The sequence below is a fragment of the Equus przewalskii genome, chromosome 5 (genome assembly GCF_037783145.1).
Source record: "Equus przewalskii isolate Varuska chromosome 5, EquPr2, whole genome shotgun sequence".
NCBI classification, from domain to species: domain Eukaryota; kingdom Metazoa; phylum Chordata; class Mammalia; order Perissodactyla; family Equidae; genus Equus; species Equus przewalskii.
Window position 1 is genome coordinate 65,083,737 of NC_091835.1, and position 18,633 is coordinate 65,102,369.

General features: G+C 33.1%; 1 protein-coding gene across 9 annotated transcripts in view; it reads right to left on the bottom strand.

The window, feature by feature from the left end:
* SCAF11 (SR-related CTD associated factor 11) overlaps nt 1-18,633 on the bottom strand; it is a 67,395-nt gene that overhangs the window by 27,122 nt on the left and 21,640 nt on the right. For 4 of the 9 annotated variants that reach the window (XM_070619448.1, XM_070619446.1, XM_070619447.1 and 1 more), the window contains exons 2-5: nt 17,479-17,560; nt 14,692-14,849; nt 4,470-4,547; nt 1,106-1,206 (exon numbers count right to left, since the gene is read on the bottom strand). In XM_070619448.1, the coding sequence (XP_070475549.1) occupies nt 1,106-1,206; nt 4,470-4,547; nt 14,692-14,849; nt 17,479-17,539 (398 nt within the window). In that variant the 5' untranslated portion in view covers nt 17,540-17,560. Of the gene's footprint in view, nt 1-1,105; nt 1,207-4,469; nt 4,548-8,624; nt 8,794-14,691; nt 14,850-17,478; nt 17,561-18,633 lie in introns of all 9 variants that reach the window. The other 5 variants (XM_070619449.1, XM_070619454.1, XM_070619450.1 and 2 more) reach the window with 2 other exon arrangements.

The following is an 18,633-nucleotide window of genomic DNA, read 5'->3' on the forward strand; positions in this document are numbered from 1 at the left end:
GCAGGCTTTTGGAGAGGGTATTCTATGAATTCCTTAGACTCATATACAAAATTTTATCTGTACGTATGTTTTATGACATGTTTTTCTGGCAGAAGATGTCTATAGCTTTCTTCAGATTCTCAAAGTAGTCTTTAACTTTCCAATAGTCAAGATCTAAAGATCTAGGGTGTTATAAATTTGCGGCATGATTCAATAAATCTCAGGGACTACTGTCAACTCCTTTGGTAACTAAATAAATTTACTCTCCTAAGAAATTAGTATTCTGATTAAATGTACTTATGAATCATAGATTTAATTATGAATTTGACAATATACTGACTTAAGAATACAACTTTTGGACAGCTCTAAATATATTTCGGATTAAAATGGGCTTAAATTTTAAATATATTAGAACAAGTTATTTTAAGTATTAATAATGAATTAATTTCCAGTATACTACTAACTCAATTTAGTTAAAAAAATATGTTAAACACCTATTATACTCAAGTACTAAGCACTGTATTTCTAGGCAATTTTGTTTTAACAATAGCAGTTAAAGAAACAAATCCAAATATGTTAAAAAATTTTTTAAAACATAAACATTTGTTATAGTAGGTAGCAAGTTCCTGCTACGATACAAAGAAGCAAAATGAGAAAGATACTAAGTAGTTTCAATTAATAATTGTCTCAGGCAAATGCTGTGCTCTATCATTAGTTACTTTCTACTTCTTGTCCACAAATACTAGAGCAGTGCCACAAGATTGTGGTCTGTGCACCAGGGCTTATCCATTATTGGTTTGTGAAATGTACAAAAAGGAGTAAGCATTCAGAAAATTTCATAGCAATTTTACACTGCTGTAACATTTTTATTTTACAAAAATACTGATCTAAAATAGATAGAAAAAAACTAAAAAAAAAAAAACAATTTGTCAAAGATAGAGCTCAAATTATATTCTTAGATTTCAGCTGATCCTTTCTTATATTAAGCGTGTGCTTTAAAAGTGATTAAATACATTTAAGCCCCACATAACTTAAAAACAAAAAGAGAACTCTTTTTTTTTTTTTTTTCGCTAGCTATTTCCTGGTTCTACACGTTTGTATTCCACTTCTAAAGTTCACCACTAACCTCATACAGCTTTTAGAATTTTCATGATAGGAGAGTTGTTTCTTAAAAGAGCTTTCATTTTTCTTGTCTTTTGTTCCTCTCACCTGTCTTTTTACTTGAACCTATGAGAAAAGCAAAATCACCTATTTAGAGTGACAATCCAGCATCACAAATGATACCTATTCAAATCTCCCTTGAAAGGATAAAAACTTAAAGAAACAAAATTGTCTGAATGAAAGTGTAGCCGAAACACATATGCTTATTCATTCAAGCATGCTAAACCACAGGGGAAACAAAATAGTAAGAGACAGGCATATATATAAACAGATTAAGTGCTCATAACAGACATGAGCAGAGACCTTGTTCCCATGTAGGACTGAGAAATTAATTCTTTTTGAGGATATCAGAGAAGACTTTTGTGAGTAAATGATTTATAAGTTGGTCTTAAAGAACGAGTAGAAATTTGTCTAAGAAAAAAATATTCTAAATGGAAGAAAGAACAAAGCTACAAGGAACAGTGAGAAGCCACTGCAGATGGGAAAGAAAAGATTAGTAGGATGTGAAGCTGATGTATCAGGACCAATTGTAAAGGGCCTCTACAGGAATCAGACAGTAAATGGAGTTTTTAAAGTGAATGAGATGATCAAATTTATTTTTTAGGATAACTTTGGCAATGATGTGGAGAATGAATCAGTTAAGGAGAGACTATAAAAGCCAAGAAATCAGAAGAAGAAAGTTCCTACAATAGTCCAGATCTACATTGTCAGACAATAGTCACTAGCCACACGTGGCTACTGAGCACTTGAAATGTGGCTTGTCTGAATTGAGATGTACTGTAAATTTAAAATATACACTGGATTTCAAAGACTTAGAACAATGACAAAAAAAGGTGAAATCTCTCAATAATAATTCTTTAAAAACATTCTATGTTGAAATAATACATTAGATATACTGGATTAAATAAAATATAAAAATTTGTTTCTTTTTACTCTTTTAATGTGGCTACTAAAAATCTTAAACTGTAGAGTGACTTCTGCTATACTTCTATTGGCAGAAGCAGACTAGATGACAGCATAGGGGCCTACAAAGAGGTAACAGCAGAGGAATGGAGAAGGAACAAATTTAAGACACTGCCCAGAAGGAACAGGCAAAGATGAGGAAGAGAGAAAAAATGGAAAACTCCCAGATGAGTTCTGGATTTGTTAATGGTTAGATTTATTTGGTATTCTAGATGGAGATGTCCAATAAGTGGTTGAAAATACAAGTCTGGTTCTAAGGAAAGAGATCTGGGCTACTAACAGAATTGTATAAGACATAGAAATGTAGGTAGTGATTAAAGTTACTGAAGTAGTTGAGAAGACTTAGGGAGAAAGTATAACCAAAGAATTGAAAGGAAGATCCCATGAGGAGCCCCAATGATTTAAGAAAAGGGAAGGGGGGCAAGGACATGGCAAAGAAGATTGGAAAGGTCAGATAAGTACATACACACATACATACCTACATAGGTACATAAATATGTACATACGTAAATACATACATACCCATAAGAGAAGGATGTCCTAGAAGCCAAAGGAAACAAAGGATAGTCAACAGCATTACATGCAGAAAACAAACCGTGAGATTGGCCAGTCAGAAGATTACTCTGGACCTTAGTGAGGACAGTTTTAGTAACATAAAATGATAGAGGCAAATGTTCAATGGGAGTTGAAAGGTAATTGAAAAAAGGGAGTAAGCAAGTATAGATGTCTCATTGAAGTTTAGTTGTAAAGAGAAAAGAACAATAAAAGTAAAAATTTAAAAGAACTAAAGGTCAAAGGATGATATTAAGAGTATGTGGATAACGTCATATATGATAAGAAATACCTTTTAAGTTTGACAAAATTAGAAACACCAAACACCCAACTTTTAATTTAAGTAAAATACAAACCACCCTATTAAATAAAATGTAAATTTTTATTCCAAGCAACAGAACAACATTTTACAGGGAAATATCTTTGGAAGCTAGTTCATGCTAATGAAATTTTAGCAACATAATATATACATGATCTGGAAAAACAGAGAACAGTTGTCTTTCAGAGAACTCATGCTTTAATTTTGATTATAATTTCACATATTTATATAATGTTATAGCTTTTCTTCAAGATATATACTAATTTGCATAAATGTCCACAGTTACAATTATAACAAGCAAAATCATTTTTACACATGTGATTTTATTCCAATTGTGGCCTCATCTATACTTTATGTCAGGGAGACTCATCTGGTAAAAATATATCAAAACAAATTATAAATACCTACACTGAGAACATCTATGCTTAAATAGTTGTATGTTGCTTCCATACCCTGTCCTACTCACATAGACAGCAACCAAGCTGTCGTGGACCTATAATGCTACCTGGGAACAGTTTGTTTTTCCCATCAATGGCATCACGTATGTACATACTGACTATTCTCATTTTTAGCTATATATCATTTGTGACTTGTTAGTGATATCTTAAGAAATCTCCTTCTCACAGATTAACTACTGACTATCCTTTTTGCCTTTTACTCATTAATTCAGGAATAGGTTCCTACTTCTTTTTTCCTTCTTTTATTTTTAAGCCAAAAATAAATGTGAATACAAATCATAATCATGGTTCATAATCACAAGTAGCATCAATGAAGTTATGTGTATGTGCATCTCATGGAAGTGATTAGGGTTAAGCATTACATTAAAATTGTACTTAATAAAGTCATCTCCCCATGCCAACCCTGACCCTGTGAGAAGTCCCTCTCAAGATCTCCACAAACCCCCTTATCCTTCTGCAATTAAACTCAGTCTCCTTCAAGTACAGCATTTAAGAGCAAAGACACCATTTTATATTTAACTTCATTGGCTTAATCTTCTCAACATTGTAATGTTTTTCATGAAAACATAATTTTCAGTTATTCTGGACTTAAGTTTTTGTGGGCATTGGTCTTTGCATCTAATACTCCATTTCAAACATTTTTTTCAATGGAAAACTGTATTCAAAGTACTATCCAATTAACAAATGTTTTTGAAATACAGAAGTCCTCATGCTAAAAATATTTTAAAAATTTAAATATCCTGTAATTAAGACAATGTGAAACTTCTTTTAGAGCATCAGAGATCTAACACATTTCATGGAAAATCATAAGGTGACCACCATGGATATGTCCTCTGTAGGGGGCAAAGAAAAAAAGGTTCAGAATTTCTGTATTCTTATAGAAAAGACTGGGCTTGTTAGGCTGAGGAGGAATGATAATCACATATTAAACGTTACTGAACAATTCACAAATATACTCAAACTGGAAATCTATTGAAGCAAAATCGTCTCCAGTAAGTTTACACAGTTCATGTTGCAAAATAAAATCTAAGCCTTACCTTAACACAACCTTCCAATGCACTGAATTTAAACACTGTCTGAAAAGGTTTTCGGTCAATAGGACATGAAGCCAGTGTCTGAAAAACAATTAACAAATTAAAACTTTACAAATGTTTCTTGGATAGATCAAAATTAAACTACAGCAAACACATTTATAAGTTTTCCACCAGAACAGGAAACGGTAGAAAAATAACTTTTTCTTCTTTCCAAGATAAAGATGAAATACTTTCCACCTGTATCATGCCACAAAGTACTAAGTACCTTAAATTTGTTTAATTCATTCAAACATTTATTGAGCAACTGCTATATGCTAGATGAGTGGAATACTATAATGAACAAGAGAGATGAGATCTGTTATCAAGATAATACCTATTAAGACCTGCTCACCCAGTTGAGAACTACTGGTATAATGAAATGAGAGCCGGGCTGAAACCAATAGCTGCAATCTAAAGCACCAGGGCAATTATAAACCAGCTGTAAAAGGAATGGCTTGGACAGGTCCCTTACAGGTTTCAATATACTATGACTTCATATTTTCCCCCAAATTAATTATTTTGAAAAGGCAGTCACACCAGCAATAAAAAAATTTTTAAAGATATGAAGAAAATGAAGGATTCCTTCACTCTTCTCCTCAGCCACCTAGATGCCCTCTCCATAAGTAGTTTCTTATATATCACTTTGGAGATATCCAATGCATATACACACATATGTGTACCTTTCTAATGTACAATTAATTCACATGCTGAACTGAATTTTGTTTTTCTTTTATACACCTTAGATTGATTCATATTACTATTTCAGAGCTGCTCCATTCTTAATAGCATGGTATGCTCTAATAGTTTTAAGTTACATTTCCTTTGATATGAGTATGGTTGAACATATTTTCATATTTTTAAGGGCTATTCAAAGTTCTTGTTCTTTACAATGTCTATTCATGCCCTTTGCATAACTTTTTAGATTAGATTGCTGGTCTTTTTCAAATTGAATTGGAGGCATTCTTTATAGATTAAGGAAAATTGTCCTTTAATCACTCTGTGATTCTCAATCAACTTTATTTTGATATAAATATATTTCTTGTACTTTCAAAATTAATGTGCATCAACTATAATTAAGATTTTCTCTGATAATACTATTAAATATTTATATGTGAATGGATTTACACTATTTAAATAATTTAAAATGGAGCATACTGTCTACTAGGGTAGGAAAGAAGATTCTGTAGCCAATGAAGAAAATACCAAAAGGTGATATTATTAATACTTACAGTTATAAAAGTAAAAAAAGGATTTTAATAATTTAATAGCAATAGTCTAAAAGACCACAAGATAGTAACGGAATTTTGATAAATTATCTTATATTCCCTAGTGAAAAAATGTTGTGATTTTTGCCTTTCTGGACTTTGGTACATATCAAGATACGCTTATACAAGTACAGGTAGCTCAGACTGTGTACGGCCCTTGATCATATAATACATTTTCACAAAGCTCATGAGTCACTTTGAGAGCAGCTAAAATATAAAATGAGCTACTTTTACTCTTTGCTAAAAAGTGATTTTTCTTTTCCTGTTAAGTAAGTAGGCCTTGAGAAAATGCTTCACCATACCTGTATCAGGAAATGTGACCTCTTACTATATTAAATTGGTTCAGAGTAGTAGAAGCCAGCTCAGCTTATTCCCAAGTACTATGGATTTAGGGTGCTATTACTTTACCTACAGAAAACTTGACCTTAAGAAGCTTTATTATAAGTAGGACAAAGGTGTCCGCATCTTTATAATAATGTATTGCAAATAGTCATTCTAGCTCAAAGAACTCAACACAGCAACTATGTGATTGCTGTTTACCACATTAGCATTTATTGTTTGAAATTTCTTAGACCAGAGGTTATATTAACACATCTGTAATTCAAAAGAATACTTAAATGTAAAACTTCGAAGTACTTCTATTTTTACCAGTTTCAACATACATTTTTATTTCTATTTTAAAGGAAAACTTAGATAAATATTCATAAAAAGATAAAATAATAAATCAAAATTTGTTTCCTTCAACGTCTTTTAAAAATGACTAAGATAAATGTGTACAGGCTCTAGATTTACTGTCTACTTTCCTATCTTCTCCTTGTGTGCAACCTTGAGCAAGTTATACAGTCATTTTGAGTCTCAGTTACCTTATCTGTGAAAATGGGGATAATAACAGAACTTATCTCTAAAGTTTTTATGGGAATTAATCTTAGAAGAGTGTGTGGCACATGAAGTCTTCTAAATACCAACTAGCTTCACTGCACTAACAATAAAAAAGCTTGGTTCATTAACAAAAAGATAACCCACAATATGATGTATACATACAAGTGAGAGACATGAGTTCTTAATGATTTTTTGTTGGAATTTGTAAAATTCATGACATATATGGAAATTAAAGTATTTCATTTTATTACATCTATTTCAATTTGTAACACTTACTAAGATCCAAAGAAAGCCACTGTGTTCAAGAAATTTACTCTATTATCAGATGCAGTGAATGTTTCAAAAACTCAAATTATACAATCTCATTTTCTTCTTTATTAAATTTCCTCTGTTGACATGAGCTAAATGGCACTCTTTCCTTTACAATGTTCAAATGGACAGGGTTTTAACCTGAGCCATTCTATTTTGATCTGTTTCAAATAATGTGGTCCTGAGTAAGATTTTGTTTGTTTTTTTTCCCTTAAGCATAACTGCTATAGATTTGTTTAAGGTTGCATTTGAAGAAAGGGTTCCACTGCTATTATAAAAACAGGAAAAAAGTAGTAGTAGTCAGAAAACCATTGCTATATATTATCACAATCTGTATATACTTACATTTCCTAAAGATAATCTAGTTAGCACTAGAAAATACATTAATGGATTTTCTCTGGCTCAGGCTCAGCCATCAGAAATAGTTTTTAAAACCAAGTTATCCTCCCCAATTAAGGAAAGCACAGATCATAAAACAAGCTACCTACAGTAGACAAAATATCTTTGCTATGGTGACTGAGAAATGATAATATCCATTTCTGACCTTAAAACAGTTTAGCAAGCATTTCAAATGGGAAACAAATGAAATTCACTTATCCTGAGTCTTCACAGCATACTTCAATAAATTAAGAACGACTAAAGAAGAATTTAATGAAAAAAATCAAGAGATTTTTAAAAATTAAGTGGATCTTTAATTTTTTAATTAATGCATACTGTAAGAAAAGTGTAAGGCTTACTTTTAACACATGACAAAGTTCAAAGACACCATCATTAATAGGTACTAAAGCATAAAATCACACACAATGTGATCAAATAGCTTGAATAGAAAAGCTTTACAAATAGGTTTTAAAAAACGGTTTGCATTGGCCTAATTTTAAGGCATTCTCAAGGGTACCACACCCTTATATCAAGCAGATAGCCATTCAGAAAATCTCAAAGGTATTTTGATGTTAGTTTTCAGAGTCTGTATCACTAAAATAACTAGTTTTTAAGTTGTGTGGTTTTAAAAATTCACACTTAAAACTAGTGTAGAAAAATTAAAAAATTTCTTTTTGCTGAGGAAGATTAACCCTGAGCTAACATTCATGCCAATCGTCCCCTATTTTTTAGTATGTGGGCCACCAGCACAGCGTGGTTGCTAACAGAGCGGTGTAGGTCTATGCCCAGGGAACCCAACCCAAGCCAGTGAAGTGAAGCGTGCTGAACTTAACCACTATGACACCAGGCATGGCCCAGAAACTTTTTAACTAAATACTTATTCTGCTTAAAAGCGTGATTTTAGTTTTGAAGAAAATTATCCCACATTTTCTGTTTTCCTCATACACAACAAAAACAAATGCCCCTTGATGACTGATCATTTTGAGTCCTCATATACAACAAAATACCCTTCAATTACTCCCCTATTTAAATCAATGACTTTCATTTCAATAACTTTTTAATTATCTAATTTAATTAGTTTCATAATCAAAGTAGTCCAATATCATGTGACTTTGTGATACAGCTTTAAAATTAACAGAATTTGATCACTGCTTTACAATGTAATACGTATCTATTAAAAAACAGAGCATACCTTTTACTGTGAATGCTCTCTACTAAGATTATATGAGATAAAGAGGCAATTTTGATATAAAAAAATAATCTTCCTAATGATTTCAGTAAAACATACCCTAGTATTTTGACGCGTTGCAAATTCCCAGCTCAGACAAACCCATATTTAAATGTAAGAACAGGAAACCTTTCTTATCTGGGAATTCAGGATTCTTGATTTCTAATATTTCTTGCTTCCTGCTGCTGCTCTATCCTCAATCACAAAGGCTGCCTACAGATAGTCCCTCCTAGAGAGAGAGAAGCAAGTGTTAAAGGTAAGTGCTTAAAGACTAAATCTCAGTAACTATGCTTATAGGTAGGTCTGTCTGTGCAGGGGAATCTTTAAAACATCTCTCTCTCCTACTAACAAATAGAGCACACTGTATATAAAACTGCAGTTCAGAATCAAATAAAGATGATTTAGGAATGCATACCAACAGAGGTTGATGCTTATTTTAAAGCTAATCACCAGGACCTATCCTTTCTCATTGATGGTTCCAAGATACCTAGCCTGGACCTCCAAAGAAAGTGCTCACCTATAGTCAGCCTACATGTTCCCTATCAAATTTAACCAGTTCTTTCAAGACAGTCCTTGTCAATCCATGTTAGTGAAACTGTGGTTCTTTATAACAGCTTTTAGGAATATATTCCTAAAGGACAAATGGCTATCAGAGACAAAATTAACACCAAGGAAGTATCTTATCTAAGTACTCAAAAAGAACACTTCATCTTCTCAAAGATACATCACAATAGATGAGTAGAAGTACCTTTAATCTTAATTTCTTGTGACATTTAAGACTTTCTTTTTCTAATATATATAAAAAAATTTCCGTAAACTACCTGCATAAATCATTTTACAAATCCTGACATCTAAAACTGGGCTATACAGAAACACATTAATTTGCTCAACTGGTAAAAATAGAACATTAAGTGAAAATCTATTACATACATACTTTAGGTAATGAGTCTTCATAATGTAAAAATATTCTTTGCTGTACCAAAGGTTTTATCAAAGGATTAATCCACAGGGTGAAAACAAGAGAGGATTTGGAACAGTTAGTCACAAACTCAAGTTCTGGAGGAGTCAGAACTAGCAAGCTGTCGAACCCACTTTCAGCATAAAGACAGACAGCCCTGAATCACGTATTGCACATGTTGTAATAATTAAATGAAATAATGTATTTAACAATGCTTTATAAATTATAAAGATAAGGACTAATAATAGTGCTCCACAGATATGTTTAAATTACTGTTCCAGAGAAGTACATAACCGAGAGGTTTGGTTTAGTTCAGGAATAAAGAAAAATAAAAATTTTAGGAAAAACTGATTGAAAAAAGCCAGACAATAAAGCTTGGCTTATGGTATTGAAAAGCAGTCTAATCACCAGAATCTCTACTCAAGGAACATCTGTATATAAACCACATTAGTAGTCAAGATATAAGTCAATTAGTCATATTTTGATTTTTTGATATGTATTGTTAATTCATAAATACACTCCTCACCTGTCTGCATTGAACACTGTTGCTGACTTCTTTAAGAACTGTATGCCACCATTAGTAAGACTCTCTGTATTTCTAGGCTCATGAGAGAAATATACCTTTGCCAACTGCCCAATTTTGATTTCGTTAATCTTACTTTCTCAAACTGCAGCTATAAGCATTTGATATGAAATGGAGGACTGACATAAATAAGTGGAGGGAGGATAATTTGCTTATACTAGGAAAGCTAATCACATCTTTAAAAATTATTAAAAGATAAGGGAAATACTTTATATTACTTCAAAGATAAAAGAACCCTGGAGGATATGAAGAAACTCCTAATCACATATATTGCCTGACCCTTTAAATAGAGTAAAAAACTCTTAAATGCTTCAAGTATAAAATGCTTCCAAGTCCTCAAACTAACCTTTTAAGGGTCAAAATTTTAACCACTTCTTGGCAACCTGCCAAATTATAAATCCTACCTTTTTAACTAGTGTTATGTATGGGGGGGTGTATCTTATTACCTACAGGGAATCATAATTACGATCAGCTGTTGCGACTACAGCCATGTGTCAAGACTTCTCTAGCCTTCACCTTACGAATTACCTTCAACTTTAAAATGTGCAAACTCAGATGATCTAGGTTAAACTTACGTGCAAATTAAAAACTCTCAATATGTTTAGACTGTGTTTTTGCTCACAGTATAGGTAAAATAAATAACTTTGAGTGGCTGGTAAACTTTAGTGTTTGGCTCTATACATATGTCCTCAGTTCAAAGGCCTTCTTTAGTTTTGGATTCTCAGCTCTAATACTATTTTAAATTAACAAAAATCTCAACTTTCCTTAAGTGTCAATTACTGTGTCTTTGTTTAGTCGAATATCTTATTTCTATATAATCATTATAATTTCATAAACCAACAGGCTTACCATCTATAAGTTCCTTGAAACTAAACATAGTCATAGTGGACATGCTTAGTCTCAATTTGTTCTAGTGTCCCCAAGGGTAGGCAGTTACACCACGGGCCATGAAGGCCACGACAGCTTCCATTATCCTGAATCTTTTTGCCCTAAGTAAAGTGGATTCTATAAAATATCTAGAGACTAAGTTCAATTACTTAGTCAATCTAAAGTCCTGACATGGCTTTTGTTTTAAATAACCAGAGAACAAAAATTTTAGAGCTTGAAGAGATTGAAACTAACTTTGACTTTGGATATAGATATTTTAAGAGCATGAAAAATTTCAGGAATGTCTCCAAAATAAATATACTAGACAACTATATACCTTAATTTTACTTGTTTCTTAAAGAGCAGAATTTCTTCAATGCCTAAAATATTAAGACGAAAGTAAATAAATGAGTCCTCCTTTTTGGTTCTTGACATCTACTCTGAATCATATTTCACTGAACCTGGAGTAAAAATCTCAGATAGCTCAGGTGAATTTCTGAAACACACATAAGACTAGGAAGATGATCCTGAATACATTTTGTACTATTTTCTTATTATGTAGATTTCCAACGACTGTAAATCTCACTTTGATTTCTACCTTTGTACTAGAAGTGAACATTAGCAATTTTTTTTTTTTTTTTTTTTGCTGAGAAGATTAGCCCTGAGCTAACATCTGTTGCCAATCTCTCTCTGTTTTTTGCTTGAGGAAGATTAGCCCTGAGCTAACATCTGCGCCAATCTTCCTTCAGTTTATATGTGGGTTGCTGCCACAGTATAGCCGACTAGTGGTGTAGGTCCACAGCCAGGATCCAAACCTGTGAACCCAGGCTGCCAAAGCAGAGCACACCGAATTTAACCACTACAGTACCGGGCCAGGCCTGTAAAATTTTAAACTATGGACCACTTTTTAAAAATTACTTTAATTTCAAGCTATCCCTTGAGGTATTTGGAAACAAATTAGAGTTCAAATTCCTGCCTTGAATATCAAATAAACATTACCATAGTGATTTGAATGAAAGAATATGTAAGAAAGCTTTAGCATGGGGCCTGGGGCCAGTTAGGAGACTGAATACAGACACTTACTGCTAATTCTGAAATCCAAAGTAAACTACATGTCTCTCTTTAAAAACAGAAAGGGACTGTGAAAGGAAAATGCGAGGAGAGACCTTAATAACTAATGGCCATGAAAAAAAAACCACTAGTGAATCTGAAATCTGGTTCTATTTTTCAAAGCAAATATATAATTCAAAACACATCTAATTTTTATCATACCAATAAAAAGACTCAAACTGAAAATTTAGTTCAAGGCCTATGTGATTTTGTTAACAAGTATTCACTTACTATTTATAATGAACAATTTATTAGTAGACTGTGTTCTTGTTACTGCTCAACGGTTTATTTAACTGATGGCTGCCATCCCCATTAGCAACAATGAAATAATTCAGAATATTCTCTGCTTACTCTCCACTTTCAAGGTTAACTATTTTGTTTAAACAATACCACAACTCCCCGCTCCACCCACCACAATTTACGGTAGGTATAGCAGGTAAGTATGTACTTTGTTTTAAAGGCAATCTTCAACAAAATGTTTGTTATCCAAAGGAGTTAACACAAAAGAAGGAAAATATTACATGCAAGAAAGGTGTTGACTGCAACATGATTATGTTAAGTATTTTCAACTTAAAAATATTCAACAAGAGTTAAAAACATAGATAAATTTAACACTGTCTAATAGAGATGAATATGTGCATAGTGTACAACCTAGTAGTTTCACTTGTAGATACATATCCTAGAGAAACCCGGAACACGTACACCATGTTAAAGCTTATGGTTGTGTGAAAGATGCATGGAGAGTGTAAGGAAGGATGGAGAATGATATCTATTTTATACATTCCAATTTTCATAGAGAAAAATACATATTCAAATTATGTCGTTGAACCTCACAATGTGGTCACTGAATGCAATCTTATGAAAAGCACTGAATTGAAACTTTCTACCCAACCAGTAATACTGCTTCTCTACCGAAAGCAAAATCTCCTCTACTTTTAAAATATTTAATCACAAAGCAAATGAACGTGCACTAAATTCAACACAGACGAAATCTTTAGTTGGGTGGCAGAAAAAATTATGCATTCTTATTTCACTAGTTAATGCTACTGCAAACACATAGAAATTTACAATTATATTAAACTCAAAAAGCTATCTCCTCAAAATAAATTTTCAGCTATCCTTAGTCCCTTCTTGCCAAAGACCACTCTAGGTGTTAAGCTAATTAGAACTGTTTCCAAGTATACAATTATGAATTTGACTGGTATTACAAATTTTTTTTTTCTCTTCCCAGAACTCAGCCACAGAGTTTGTATACAGTTATCTCCTTCTTTCCACACTGTTAACGAAAATATAAGTAAAACAAAGAACTCTGGGGGCTGGCTCCGTGGCCGAGTGGTTAAGTTCGCATGCTCCGCTGCGGCGGCCCAGGGTTTGGATCCTGGGTGCGGACATGGCACCACTCGTCAGGCCACGTTGAGGCAGCGTCTCACATCCCACAACTAGAAGGACCTGCAACTAGGACATACAGCTATGTACTGGGGGGGTTTGGGAAATGAAGCAGGAAAAAAAAAAAAAAGGAAGATTGGCAACAGTTGTTAGCTCAGGTGCCAATCCTTCAAAAAAAAAAAGGAAGATTGGCAACAGTTGTTAGCCTAGGTGCCAATCTTTAAAAAGAAAACAAAAAAAAACCCAAAAAAAACACAAAGAACTTTGAAAACCCCAATTATGTAATAAGCAATTAATTCCAATGTGCTCATGGACAAACAATTTGAATGCAGCTAATATTAAAAATATTTTTGGGATTTATCTCCTTCACTAATTTTTACACATTGACAAACTACTAACTCAGAAAATACAGCATGATTAATATGACAAACAACAAATTTTTACTGCACAATTCATAACAATGGGGCTTTATAATGAATATTCAATGTACCAGTACCATGATTTACTTGGCCCGAATTGAATCAACATAATACATTAAAAGTCAAAAATGTCCTGTCTCTTAACCATTTACTATGTATGAGGAACCTCAGTAATAATCTCTAACTCAGACTCTGAAATTAGTTCACACTGAATTAAAAACAGGAGTTAGAAAATACTGTTCTAAATTCAATTCTGCCTCTTAAGCTAAGAGACCTTGGGACCAAGTCACAGAACACGAAATCCAAGTTTCCTCATCTGTAAAACGAAACGATACTATTACATCTGCTCTGATTATCCCACAAGGCTGACATAAAGAAGAAATCAAATAATCTATGTAAAAATTACCTGAAAAATATAAAACACAAAGCAGAAAGAAGGTGTTATTAATAGTAGTGAACAGATATCCCAAGGGGGAGAAGTACATTGAAGATGAATTACTGCATTTCTACTAGAAAAAATACTTAATCTGTTATTCCTATAAAGGTTAAGGTTTTTGTTTTTTAAAAAGGTATGCATCTAAAATTTTTTAACTATAAAAGAATAGAAAGATGAATAAAAGAAAATTAGAAGGAAATATACTGAAAGAATTTGAATAATACAGAGAAATTTGTCTAAAGCAAGGGGAAAACACGTTTCTGTGAAATAATTTATGAAAGGCAGTATCAACTCTTTAGACTAGGTGGAATGAAATCATGCTGGGGAATTAAAGTACGATAATATTAAATACTTATTCTCAGACTCACCTCTGCCCATTTAAGAATACAGGTCATGCAGAAGACATGATTACAGCTTTCTGGAAAACCAACTTCCTTCTCTAATAGGCAATTAAGACATATTGGACATCTGTCAGCTTCGCTGTACAACAGACCAGTGGTAGCAGTATTATCTTTGTTTTCTTCACCTATAAAGCAAAGCAGTCATATATGCTTTCAAGTTCTCCAGACCAAATGACTCATGTTTGTGGCAGTATCATGGAGTAGATACTCTAAAATACCCTCCTACTACAAAGTAATTAGATCTTAGATACATTATAACAAACATACTGCTTGAGCACAATGTTCCCAACATTTACTAATTTATATTTTTTAATGGGAGAGGGAAAAAATTTCTTCATGAATTTAATTTTAAAAGAATAGTCACATGCTTCAAAAATTTAAAAGTAAAAAAAGTTATAGTGACAAATCTCCCACTCACATCTACCCCATTCATCCAGTTGTGCCCAACACAACAAGTAGCAACTGTTTAGTTTCTTCTGTGTTCTTCCAAGATTTTCTTTTTTTTTTGAGGAAGATTAGCCCTGAGCTAACATCCGCTGCCAATCCTCCCCTTTATGCTGAGGAAGACTGGCCCTGAGCTAACATCTGTGCCCATCTTCCTCTACTTTATATGTGGGACACCTGCCACAGCATGGCTTGACAAGTGGTGCGTAGGTCCACAGCCGGGATCCGAACTGGCGAACCCCTGGCCACCCAAGCAGAACATGCGAACTCAACCACTGCGCCACTGGGCTGGCCCCCCAAAGATTTTTTTTAATGCAAAGACAAGCAAATCTTAATACATATTCTTTCAAAACTCCTTCTTCACACAAATGCTAGAACACCATACACACTAGTCTGTATTTTTTTTGTTTCAACCTATTGATGGACATTCACTTGTTTTCAATCTTTGGCTATTACAAACAATGCTGCAATAAAAACCTTGTCATTTCACATTTTTAATAGTACATTTACAGGATAAATTCCTAAAAATGAAATTGTTAGATCAACGTGTACGTACATTTGTAATCTGAACAGATACTGCCAGATTATACCCACTGGAGTTTGTACTAATTTAAATGCCCATCAGCAACATAACCAACATACAAAAGTATGCATTGCAGGCTTAAAAGTAAGTAAGAGAAACTGCAAGATTCAACATAAAATAAAACAAAAACAAAGAAATGGTCAGCTGAAATGTGAACAGCATACACCAAGAAAATGGAAAAGCTGAGATTGTCCTGGAAGCAAATAGTCCATACTAGTGTTCAGATCTGGAGACTAACCCTTAGGACCAACCTACGTAGGGAAACAGATCCTGAGAGATTCCAATTTTAAACCAAGACCCTCAAACGGGGCTAACGTGGTCCTAGCATGGGTTCAGGAAAAAGCAAACACAAATCCTTTGGGAGAAAGCATCCTTAATTTAGACCCTCAGGATTTCAGATTAAATTTATCAAATATGAGCTCATAATTAAACATCACCAAACCTAAGAAAATAAGTTACCTTGAGTAAGAATCAGCAGTAACAAGAATCTATTTAGATTTACTTATTTTTTATTTTTATATATTTATTATAAATTTATTTAGATACCACTGGTTTCAAGTATAATTTTCAAATACTACGTAGAATGATTAAAGAGCAGATTAGACCCAGAAGAAAAGACTATCTGTGAATTGGAAGAGAGATTTGAGGAAAATACCTAGACTGAGAGAGACAGACAAGGAGACGTAACCTGTGAAAGAGAGGTTGGGAAATGAAGTCAGAACAAAGTCTAACATACTAATTGAAGTCCAGAAGAACAGAATAAAGGAGAGGTAACAGTAAAAGCAGTAATGGCTAGGACACGACAAAACAAACAAACAAACAAATATGATCCAACAGATAAAGGACACATAAAGTGTATGCTAAACAGGAGAAATGAAAATAATCCATACCTAGAAACAATGTAGCAAACTGTATAACATCAAAGATGAAAACAAGCTCTTAAAAGCCAAAAGAGGGAAAAGACAGATCTACAAGGGAATGACAATTAGGCTGAAAGAGATTTCTTGACAGCAAGAAACCAGAAAATGGCTAAATAGTATCTTCAAAGTGCTAAGAGAAAAAGAAAAGGAAATGTATCAATTCAGAATTGTGTATCTATCTTTGAATAGTTTGAAGAGGATAAAAATAAATATAAAAACAGAGTTTATCACCAATAGACTCTCACTAGAGAAACTTTTTAAAGTTTTTTTCAGGAAGAAAAAAAGAAATGAAGACAGAAACCTTCTAAAAATACTGTCTGTACAAAATGTCTTCTAAGTTTGGTGTTTGGGAAAAAAAGAATCAATTAAAATGATGGGTGACTATAACCTATAAATCAAGAGTAGGATGATCAGAGTTAAAGTGTTCTAAGGTTCTTCTGTTGACAGTGAAGATTAAAATATTAACTTTAGAAGCAGAGGAAAATATCAATGCTATTTTTAAGAAATAAGACAACAACAACAAAAACAGAAAAAGTACATAATTCTGAATTCCTTAACAAGTAGGGAGCAAAATTTAAGAAGAAAAGGAAAAGAGCTCAACAAACCAAAAACTTTGATTAGTTGAAAACAAAATAGGAGGAGGAAAAAAAAAGTTTGCATTTCTTATTCAGACAGCTTATTTCAGAATTTAAGAACAAAAGAAGTAAAAACAAAAAACTTGTGTATTTTGAAATGTATACAAATGAACAGTGTGGAAACACTAAGTTTTGCTTTCAACACACAAGCTTTATAAAAATCAAAAGTTACCTTCCGTATCTTCATACTCCTGATCTCCCACATTTAGGGTATATAAAGTTTTCTTCTTCATTTCTCCTTGAAAAAGGGTTTCCTACAGGATGAATTACAGAGAAATTTTATGTTTGCCTTCTCCCAATAATAACACCACCCCCCCAGAACTGTAAGAAATTATGTTACACATAAAAGAACATAGTTACAAGCCAAGCCAGTATATTTTGTGGATAATCCAGTACCTCTTTTATACTCCATGTCATCAAGCACACAGTAGTACTGAAAGGAAAAGCCTTATATAAGTATTAATCAACAAAGACTAAATGATAAATTTTGTGCTAAAGACTTAAATACAATCGGAGCTTAGGGGAAAGAGATCAATTTGGACTGGAGTTTTCACTGAAGGAGACCGGTTATACGTGTTCAGGAATTTAAGGCATTTAAGAAACAACATAGTGTGAAGGAATAAAATAGAGTTTAGCTATGTCAATGTGCCAAGAACAAGAGTGAGTGAGTGAATGAAAGTATAAGAGAGAGAGAGGAAGAGAGTGTGTACACTGAGGAGATGGGCATCTGAAAGACTACAGTGAGGGGTAATGAAAGCAAGAAGCAGAGCAATGTAAATCAAGCAGGGCTAGATTACAGATGGATCTCTCACAATTGACTGAGAAGTTTAGGTTCAATCTTATAGATTCCCCTGAAGAAGACTGACATGATAAAAGTGATGTAAATAAATCTTTTAAAAGAATCATCTACTGACAAGCACAGAATGGATTATAGTGGGGAGAGATCAGAAGCATAGAGATTTGCATGGCTAGAGTAACTGGCTGTGAAGTGAAGAAAAGAAAGTAAGTTCAGAGCTAAAGAATTTCTGAGATTTGGTGACTAAATAAATACGGGAAAGGAGTCAAAGACTATTCTGGCCTAGGGGACAAGGAAAATGGTGATTACAGGAGGCAAAATGAGAAATGTGGGAAAGGAAATTAATTTCTTAAGTCAAAGGGAACAAATTAATGAAGTAAAATTATTTTTTAAATCAACTCAGAATTCTTTCTTGAATTGATGCAAGACACATGATTGCAATGAACCGTTCAAATATGCTTTGTAATATCTAGGCACAAGAAATCCCTAATTTCATCAGTTATGATTCTCCCATATATATATTAAGTAATT